We start from the raw sequence: 10,968 nt of genomic DNA on the forward strand, positions 1-10,968 counted from the left end.
TGATGGGACCTACAACTGACCATTTTCAAGGTTATGTTATAAATATCGTCAGCTGGACTCTAATGACACTTTTAATAAAAATGAGTTGATTGGGTGGAAAGTTCAGGGGCTTTTTATTTTAACAAGTGCACCTACTGGCATGTTTTTGGGACGTAGAAGGAAAACTTGAGAACCCAGAGGAAACCAGGTGGACATGGAGAGAACATGCAGAGAAACACTACACAGACAGTAACCCAAGCTCAGGGTCAACCCAGGGACCCTTGAGCTGTGGCTATGATATTGTTTATATATTTCTCAACAATGGGAGATGCAAGTCTACTTTTGTATGATAAAAGTAAAGGAGTTCTATTTTCTTCATGACATGACTTATTGTCACAACAATCTCAATATGCCATAGTTACTGCAATGCTGAAAATAATATACAGGCAAAATTTAGTATTGACAGTCGAAAATAGAAAACCGCTCATGTTTATTTGCTCTGCACATTGTACAAGCATGCCATTACAAATTACATCAACCAGAAAAAAAAGGCAAATCAAACTTGTAATTAATAAAAACAATGGGAATTGACAAACTATTCAAGCTGTGAGGATCACACTCTTTTAACATGCATTCCTACATAGATGATTAGGGACAAAGAGGTCCATCTACAGGCAACACAATGTCAATACAAGTTATTGTTTAAGATTGAACAAGAGCTGCGAAGGAGTAAGGCTTATTATATGTTATAATAATCCTAAAATAAATGAAAAAAATGTTTGTGGATTCCACTACACACACACACACACACACACACACACACACATGCATGCATGCACACATGCACATACATATACACACAATCATGGATTGTGATACATGATACAGAACATTCAGTTAATATTTACATCAAACTTCAGAACGTGGAAAAAATGTGATCTCCTGGACTTTGACTTTGGCATGTCTGTTGGTGCCAGACCTGTTGGTGTGATTATTTCAGAAACTGCTGATCGCACAAAACAGCTTCTAGACTTTACACAGAATGGTGCGGGACACAAAAACCACCCAGCGAGTGTCAGTTCTGCAGGCACAAGCACCTTGTTGATGGTAGAGCTCAGCGGAGAACGGCCAGGCTGGTTCAAGCTAACGACTCAAAAAACAAACAGTAGTGAGCAGAAAAAAAGCATCTCAATGTACAACACATCGAATATCAAATTTATTACATACAGTATCTCACAAAAGTGAGTACACCCCTCACATTTTTGTAAATACTTGATTATATTTTTCATGTGACAACACTGAAGAAATGACACTTTGCTACAATGTAAAGTAGTGAGTGTACAGCTTGTGTAACAGTGTAAATTTGCTGTCCCCTCAAAATAACTCAACACACAGCCAATAATGTCTAAACCGCTGGCAATAAAAGTGAGTACACCCCTAAGTGAAAATGTCCAAATTGGGCCCAATGAGCCATTTTCCCTCCCCGGTGTCATGTGACTTGTTAGTGTTACAAGGTCTCCAGTGTGAATGGGGAGCAGGTGTGTTAAATTTGGTGTCATTGCTCACACACTCCCTCATACTGGTCACTGGAAGTTCAACATGGCACCTCATGGCAAAGAACTCTCTGAGGATCTGAAAAAAAGAATTGCTGCTCTACATAAAGATGGCCTAGGCTCTAAGAAGATTGACAAGACCCTGACACCGAGCTGCAGCACGGTGGCCAAGACCATACAGCGGTTTAACAGGACAGGTTCCACTCAGAACAGGCCTCGCCATGGTCGACCAAAGAAGTTGAGTGCACATACTCAGCGTCATATCCAGAGGTTGTCTTTGGAAAATAGACGTATGAGTGCTGCCAGCATTGCTGCAGAGGTTGAAGGGGTGGGGGGTCAGCCTGTCAGTGCTCAGACCATACGTCGCACACTGCATCAAGTTGGTCTGCATGGCTGTCGTCCCAGAAGGAAGCCTCTTCTAAAGATGATGTACAAGAAAGCCCGCAAACAGTTTGCTGAAGACAAGCAGACTAAGGACATGGATTACTGGAACCATGTCCTGTGGTCTGATGAGACCAAGATAAACTTATTTGCTTCAAATGATGTCAAGCGTGTGTGGGGCAACCAGGTGCGGAGTACAAAGACAAGTGTGTCTTGCCTACAGTCAAGCATGGTGGTGGGAGTGTCATGGTCTGGGGCTGCAGGAGTGTTGCCGGCACTGGGGAGCTACAGTTCATTGAGGGAACCATGAATGCCAACATGAACTGTGATATACTGAAGCAGAGCATGATAAGTATGCAGTATTCCAGCATGATAACGACCCCAAACACACCTCCAAGATGACCACTGCCTTGCTAAAGAAGCTGAGGGTGAAGGTGATGGACTGGCCAAGCATGTCTCCAGACCTAAACCCTATTGAACATCTGTGGGGCATCCTCAAACGGAAGGTGGAGGAGCACAAGGTCTCTAACATCCACCAGCTCAGTGATGTCATCATGGAGGAGTGGAAGAGGACTCCAGTGGCAACCTGTGAAGCTCTGGTGAACTCCATGCCCAAGAGGGTTAAGGCAGTGCTGGAAAATAATGGTGGCCACACAAAATATTGACACTTTGGGCCCAATTTGGACATTTTCACTTAGGGGTGTACTCACTTTTGTTGCCAGCGGTTTAGACATTAATAGCTGTGTGTTGAGTTATTTTGAGAGGACAGCAAATTTACACTGTTACACAAGCTGTACACTCTCTACTTTACATTGTAGCAAAGTGTCATTTCTTCAGTGTTGTCACATGAAAAGATATAATCAAATATTTACAAAAATGTCAGGGGTGTACTCATTATATTATTATTATTATTATTATTATTATTATTATTATTATTATTATTATTATTATTATTTGTTACAAACCAGTGCGTTCATATATGAGAAATGTGTATTTTGCTTTTTGTTTATAATATTTTCGTTCTGAGAAGAAAAGGACGTGACGTCACAGGAAGTGGCGTTTGTAAACTTTTCGATCAGTCAGAGGTTTCGGGCGTTCTGAAAGAGCCGCTTCAGGTTTTCCGGGGATGTTTTTCTGCAAATATTTTGATTCCGTTTAACGGAGAAGTTTACAGTTGGAGGTAAATTCTCACCTTTAGCTGCCACTGTACACATGACATTAATTATTTGCTAACGAATATAGCTGGCTATACACACGCTATGTGCAGTAGAAAGGAGATAAACATCTGACTAAATTCCTTTACTGACATGATTTCCTACCGAATCATACTCAATCACTGATCATGGGAGTAAAACATTTGTATTTTGCTAGCTGAATTCTTTAGCATTATTCAAGGTGAAATTGTGTATGGTTTCATGCTCCGGTTGTAAACAAACAGCTCCAGGAAACTCGGAAGAGTGATCAGCAGGTCTGTTCGTCCATGTACAGGGTTGGTGATCACTGTCCAGAGATAATAACAGATTACTGAAACAAAAACAATTCTATTGACATGAATATTATCCTTGACTTACTGCTTCTAAACTCCTCGTGCAGTTGTATAGAGAGTTTACCCCTCACCAGTCTTACTATCTGGTTAATCCTCTTAATTTTGCCTTTATGCAAGATTTGGATGTGGGACTTTGGCAGAATGGAGGAGAGGAAGATGAAACGAAAAAGTCCAAGACCCTCGACCAATCAGGCTGCTCCTCCGGTCACTGTCCGAAAGAACCTCCGGACTCTCGGGTGCCTTGGCACTGGCACCCACTCAAACCAGAAGTCAAAATATCGCAGGTGAGCTGTGGCGAAGGAGCAGAAAATAAAATGCATTTCAATAGCATGTCCAGTTGTTGACTGATATTAAATTTGTTTAAAACGAACATTTTTGAAAGCTTGGATGTAACATTCATGCACCTTTAGTAGCCGTGTTGCCATAACCGACGTGCTCTATCCAGAGCCTATCCCAGGAATGCTGGGCGTGAGGCAGGAGTACACCCTGAACGGGATACCATTCCATCACAGTGCACCATGCACACACACATCCACACACTCATTCACACCTATCCACCTACGGGCATATTTTTGGGAGGTGGGAAGAAAACAGAGAACCTGGAGGAAACCCATGTGGACAAAGGAAGAACTTGTTTCTGTAAATCAGGAATTTATTAACATAGATCAGCCTATTTTAACATGCATTATCATTAATTAATTGGAGTTAGGAGTACCATCAGATCCTGCATATAACCCAATCTGTTGGCAGAGCTGGGTGTTTTCTCTCGGGGTCAGATGCGTAGTAATAGTATAGTGATAGTACTAGTAATATTCATATAGTGATGTTCATACACTATATCAGCAAGCATTTGTGTACACCTAACCATCACACCCGTATGTGCTTTCTGAATATCCCATTCCAGATTTAGACCCCCCTCTTTACTCTGATAATAATTTCTACCTCTACTAGATTTTGGAGCATGGCTGTGTCCATTCAGCCACAAGAGCTTAGTGAGGTCAAGCACTGATGTTCGGTAAGAAGGCCTAGTGTGCAGTCCAATTCATCCCAAAAGTGTTCAGTGGGATTGAGGCCAGGGATCTGTGCAGGCCACTCGAGTTCTTCCACCCTACCAGCCTTGGCAAACTTTGTCTTCATGGACCTCGCTTTGGCATGTTTGAAATTGTAATGCCACTGCGTACAAAGACATTCTATATAACTGTGTGCTTCCGATTTTGTGGTAAGAGTTTGGGGAAGGCTTGCTCATGGGTGTGATGGTTAGGTGTCCACAAACCTTTGACCATATTGCGTATATCATAGAGAGCATGTACAGCGTTCAGCATCCCAGCTGCAGCGAAGAAAGGCCTAAGACACACGCAACAGGTTGTGACTACGTGGGAAATGAGCAGTAAAATGCTCAGAGCATAATTCAAAAACAAGGACTGATGACTCTCGTTTTTGATGATGTGCAGAGGTGTGAGAGAGAAGCCGAAGCTACATAGTCAGTTGAGTAACCAGTCTGCCTCGATTCAGCACACCTTCCTCACAGACGTGTCTGATGTGCATGAGATGGAGAAAGGCTTGCTTAGCCTCCTCAATGACTTCCACTCTGGAAAACTTCAGGCCTTTGGTAAGTTGCCATCTGTTGCAATTATATCTTGACATGTTTACACCCTAATTCCACCCAAAGAGAGAAAAAAAACCTTGCTCTTTCTATTCGTATACAAGGCAATGAGTGTTCCATTGATGAAATGGAGCATGTTCGAGAGATGCAGGAGAAACTCGCTCGACTGCACTTCGACCTCAATGCAGAAGTGGATGACATTCCTGTAGACCAGCGCAAACGTGCCAGTGATACCAATATGGACAAACTTCTACTGAATGTAAGTTCTAATAATTCATGTCTGTAAAACTATTTATAATAGTTGTGAAGTATAAAGAAGTAGGCAATTCCCAGGTCTCAACACTTTTTGGGAATTTTTATTTATTTATACCTAAACGTATGCAATACTAGTTTAATACATACTAGAAAATATTATTAAACAACTTCTTAACATGCGTTTGAGAAATTTAAGCAATTAAGCAAAGAGTGTGTGTATTTTATTTAACGTTGCTTTTGTAATTGTTATGTTCCTGTGTGAATGTCTTTCAGTTTGTCACAAGTTTCGAATGTTCCTAAAAATAGGAAATTGATTTTAATGACCATGACAAAGCTGTAGTTCACTGTTTAATCTTACCCAATGTTTATATTGTTTTTCTCAGCTGGAAGAGTTGAGTTCTTCGATGTATCCTTTCAAAGTTTAACTTTATTTAGATGAAAAAAATAACATTCAGGAATTGTTACTAACTTGCATAACTGTTATTTGACTGTTGTTGATGCATACATATATGACTTAGCTGCTCTTACAGAGTTTTGAACGTTCCTCAACCATGATTCTCCAGACAAAAGCTAAACCTGGCTGATAACCAAGAGACCCCCCGACCATCCTCCAACATATGAAATGTTATGGTTCTGATGTTCGTTGCAGAGCTGTTCATATATCTGTTCTAGAGAAACAGCATCTCAACCAGTATTGTTGCATTTGTGAACTTCTTGAACGGGCTTACTTTCACAGTCTTAAATGGTACATAAGCCAACATTTTATTACATTTTTCATCTAATGTCTTACCCATATGAGTTTATGACCAATTTCTGTATCTTTACTAAATCTGAATGTTGGATCTTAAATATTGCCTTATAATTGTGCAATACGAGAACATTTGCAATATGCATATCACTGTTCACTTTATTTAATAACCATAGTTCTTTTTTTTCTTTTCTTTTTTTAAACTTTTCATACGTACAGATTTTAAATATTTTCATTGAACACTGTGTTTTGACATTGTTAATAGAAAGGTGTTGGCAAGAGTTTGGGAAGCATGTTGCTTTTAGTAAAGCAAAGGAGTATTTGCTTTAATGCAGTGATTGAGTATTGCAGAGGAACAGGTTTGTGTGACAGACTATTTGGTAAAATCTTATTTTTTTATAATAGTCTATGCTACAAATGTATTTTATTTAACTATGAGGTGGTTTTTATTCTAATACAGAGTGTCCCAAAAGTCTTGGTGTATTCCAGCAGCACGTCGGTTGTGCCTTCGTCAGTGGATGTTCGTGGACATCCACTTTTCGGTTGGTCCGCAACACTTCCAGTCTTTTTGAATTAGTTAATAATTTTGGCAACATTTCCGTGTGTGATGTGCTCGCCATGTTTCCTGTTAAAGTCCATCACAACCTTGCAAAGGCTTCCCGTTCCAGCCATGAGAATGATTTCAATACGTTCTTCTTTTCCGAAAGGCATTCTTAAAGGCTATCTGGAAAAAAAAAAAATTTAAACTAAGTATGAAAACTTTTGGAAGACATTTTACTAAAAAGTGTTAATCTCCCCTACGTGTGGAGACTTTTGAGACATCTTGTATAATTGGTTTATTTCCAGGTGGTTTATGTGGATTAGTTTTCTTGATGCCATCAATAAAGTTCATTTACTTATGACTCTAATGACTCTTACGATTTTTTTTTCCACCTCAAATTTCTATCCATGGTTACGAAGCTCCACCCCCAGGATGTACAGTGGCCTGTCAAGTCGAGTGTCTAGAAAATGAATGACAGGAGGCATTCTGGACCAGAAATCAGTTTTCTAAACCGATTTTCTCTTTCATGTAATACACTTGTGTTCAGGCCGTGACTTAAACCGTTATTTTTGATCATGCTTTACATATCTATTAGGTAATTTGAACAAGTATGAAAATAAAAAATGTAGACTTGGAGAGAAGGAGATGAAACTGGACATGGAACCATGGCATTGTCTATTTCATAATAGTGTGTGCCAAGGTAAATAAACAAACTCCTACAATATTTGATCATAGTCCCCCCCCCCATATTTTTCTAGTGTTTTTACACATAGACTGTTGCTTTTATTTCACAATATTTTTTACTCGGTTCCGTTTCTCTATCTTCAATCAGTGCTGTCTTGTGGTAGGGGAAAGAGAGTGACATTTATTGAGTTCACTTTCTAATTTCTAATAATTCAACGGCCCGTTGTTAAATTCCTTGTTTGACATTGTTACATTAGCTGTTTATTTCTTATGGTTCTTTACAGGTTTAAATGTTACAGGCATATATACTTTTGACCGCTAGGGGTCTCTAGTGGACACTGAAGAAGCCATTTTTCAATTTAGTTCTGCTGGAAAGTTTGAACGCTTCACGAAGCATCTATCTTAGATAACATCAGATAATATGAAGCCTCATCAGATAACAATACATTCTGTACTGTAAAACATGTTTTAAATTACAAACAATTTTACAAGCAAAGTGAAAGTCTGCATAGCTCAATGAACAAACAGAAACAATGCTGTAAACTGACATTTGGATTGAGCCGGTGTAGGTTTTGTGGCTATATGACTGTGGGATTACAAACCCTTTAACCTTCACTAGAAATAATAATTTAAAAAAAAATAATAATAATAAACAAACTATAATTCTACTTCTAGAAACATAAACAGAAAATATGTACCTTTTCCTGAACATGACATTTATTTTATGAATGACTGAGTTTTGTCAGGAGGTTAACATGTACGGATAAATACGGTAAAAATCTAAAATAAAAATAGGCAATTGATTTTATAAACTTGAAAGCACATTGAAGTCATGTTTGATTGTTAAACAAGAGGCTTCTGAAGAGCTGCCCTATTTATAATACATATGTCATTACATATTCATTATGAAAAAAAATGAGACATTGGCAATCTCATTAGATGGATCCTTGATTGCAGACATTTGTCTGTATTTATTTATTTATTTATTTATTCATTTATTTTTACAGGTGGTTGACACAAGCACAAAGCCTTGTAGTTTAATATTGAGGCACAAAAAGATACCACATTTTATGCACTTCCAAGAGATTAAGGCAGGAACCACGTTGTATACCAAAGGAGGTGACAATACAGTCAGAGCAAACATCATGGGTGCATGTGATGTCACTCTTGCACTTATGTTCAGGCTTCACTAGTGGAGGAGTGCACAATGAGCACACAACCAATCCTAAGGGGTGTCTTGTTGATAGACTATGTGTGTGTCTGCTATAGAAGGTCTCAATTTAATCAGAAACACAGTTCTTTCTTCCAGTGCATGGCAATCCCGTAAAGCTATGTAAGCAGCATGTCATGTGCTAATTATATTTTTTGATGATTGATGGACAAGGATCAGCTATCTTTCTCTTGTCTTCCTTGTTTGGACTAATCCCAAAGGCACAATAACCATAAGTGACATTTGCAACATGAAATTCTAGTTCATAAATAATTGTTGTAAAAAATAATTGCTGAAATATGATTAATGGCCTATTGATGGGATTGTGCTTCTCATACTATAACCTACAACTGTATATCAAATCTTTACAACCTTACAAATAAATGAATTTTAAAGTGGATGGGATGACAGTCTATCACAGGGCACCAGGCACACATGCATTCACACACATTCATTCATGCCTTGGGACAACTAAGTGTAGAAGATCCACCTACACAAAAAGAACCTGCAAAACTCCACACAGGTCCTGGTTTGAGCTAAGGACCAAAACAAAGACATTAGAGTTATGAGGCAGCAGTACTACTCGCTATGCAAAATATGAAGCAAAGAATTGAAGTGGTTAAAGTCATAATCATTCTGACTTGAATGGGAACAAGCAAAAAGGGTACGAGTTGATTCGGAATTCTGCCAAACAATGTGCAGACGGCATTGACCTTCAACGCTGTGTAATAGAAACTGATGAGCAAGTAAGAAAGCTGGGAAAAATCAGAAATACAAGTACAACATACCCTTGATGGTAAGTTTCCATACGATGTTTAGTGTTTCTTGTCACACAGTGTGGTTTTTCTCTGCAAATTAGGACAAATTTCTAACCTGTTTGTGCTGTTTTTTGTGTGTGAAGTGCTGTGTGATCATTTGCGTATGCATAGTAAGATGATATTATTGCTGTTTTTGTTTAAGATATGGAGTAGATTCTTTTAGGCAAGTTAACAGAAATTAAGAACATGGCCAACAAGCTGTCTGAGGTAGTTATTGTTTTGTTATTTATTTTGCAAGGTCTTGGTTGTGCCAGAAAAGATTTTTTGTATTTGTGTCTGATGTTAAATATATTATCATGTCTGGTATAGGACTGGTGCACTGTCGTACAGTGTAAGCACCTAAGGGGCAGGGTCTGAAATAAGCTGAGCAATGACGACAAGCTCTGTAAAATCAGTTCCAAAACACAAAAAAAGTTCGAAACACATTAAAATTGTACATTTTTTAAAAACCTACAATGTATCCCATTGTTGTTAATTCACCCAACCCTCTTTCTCACTTCTTTTATGATCAATAAGATCATTATTATTTTGTACATAAGTACACAGTGGTAGTGCGCTAGTATCACTGTATCACATACTATATGACAAAATGTTTGTGGACACCCGACCCTTACACTCAATTGGGCCTGCCGCAATCTGTTTCCACAAAGTTGGAAGAACACAATTATATAGAGTATCTTTGTATACTATAGCATTACAATTTTTCTTCACTGGAACTAAGTGGCCCAGACCTTTTCCAGCATGACAATACCCCTGTGCATGAAGCGAGCTCCATGAAGACATGGTTTGCCAAGGTTGGAGTGGAAGAACTCAAATGACCTGCATAGAGGCCTGACCTCAACCCCAGTGAAAACCTTTGGAACGAATTGGAAAACCGAATGCACTCCATTCCATCTTGCTTGACAACATTGCCTGACCTCACTAACTCTCATGTGACTGAACGATCACAAATCCCCACAGCCACGCTCCAAAATCTAGTGGAAAACCTTCTCCGAAGAGTGGCGGTTATTACTACAGCAAATCTTGTTATTGAAATTTGATTCACTGATATGTTGAAGAAGTATTCTACAAATAATCAATGTTTCACACATGTAATTGAGATAGAAAGTAAAATCCTAGACATAGACCAATAAAAACGTTTGTCTTAAATGACAAATTTCCAATTAAAAATGGCCTTCAGTCAGTCTTGACAAAAAAAAAAAAAAAAAAAAAAAAAAAAATGAGCCATACTTCTTCAGAATTCTGTATGATAAACACTTTTTCCCTTCACATGTATGTAGTCAACACCTTAATAGCATGTATTGGTGGTATTTATTTAATTAATGGCAAGAAACTTAGATAATTTGGAAATTCAGAACTATCCCAATACAGTAGTTATATCTGAATTTACCCTACATTTATTAAAGACTTTAAACAAACACAAGTATAACAGTTTTGCCAGTCTGAAAGTACACAAAGGCTATTTGATCAGTTTCTGCAATAGCTTTGTAAAAATAAATAAATAAATAAAATAAAAAAGCTCATGGGAGAAAGAGTCGACTCTTATAGGTGAGTCGACACGATTGCTCTGACTCAGCAAATTTTAATGAGATTTTCATGAGATGCACATATTGCATCTCTAGGCTTTACGCATACTTCTTGTATTTTTAA

General features: G+C 38.4%; 1 protein-coding gene across 1 annotated transcript; it reads left to right on the plus strand.

Moving 5' to 3' along the window:
* The first annotated feature begins 2,936 nt into the window (after positions 1-2,936).
* Positions 2,937-6,973, plus strand: ccdc28a (coiled-coil domain containing 28A). The gene is made up of 6 exons (XM_017477219.2): positions 2,937-3,093; positions 3,577-3,743; positions 4,911-5,068; positions 5,167-5,321; positions 5,701-5,723; positions 5,881-6,973. The coding sequence occupies exons 2-6, from the start codon at positions 3,583-3,585 to the stop codon at positions 5,936-5,938; spliced, it is 555 nt and encodes a 184-aa protein (XP_017332708.1). The 5' UTR covers positions 2,937-3,093; positions 3,577-3,582; the 3' UTR covers positions 5,939-6,973.
* Positions 6,974-10,968: the final 3,995 nt, after the last annotated feature.

The sequence above is a fragment of the Ictalurus punctatus genome, chromosome 9, assembly GCF_001660625.3.
Source record: "Ictalurus punctatus breed USDA103 chromosome 9, Coco_2.0, whole genome shotgun sequence".
Classification (NCBI taxonomy): domain Eukaryota; kingdom Metazoa; phylum Chordata; class Actinopteri; order Siluriformes; family Ictaluridae; genus Ictalurus; species Ictalurus punctatus.

What these genes read in the sequence shown, in the direction of transcription:
- ccdc28a (XM_017477219.2), top strand. Translation starts at nt 3,583, where the DNA reads ATGTGGGACTTTGGCAGAATGGAGGAGAGGAAGATGAAACGAAAAAGT. An exon ending in TGGAAAACTTCAGGCCTTTG is followed by an intron (nt 5,069 to 5,166) that starts GTAAGTTGCCAT and finishes TTCGTATACAAG; the next exon opens with GCAATGAGTGTTCCATTGAT. An exon ending in GAAGAGTTGAGTTCTTCGAT is followed by an intron (nt 5,724 to 5,880) that starts GTATCCTTTCAA and finishes ATGATTCTCCAG; the next exon opens with ACAAAAGCTAAACCTGGCTG.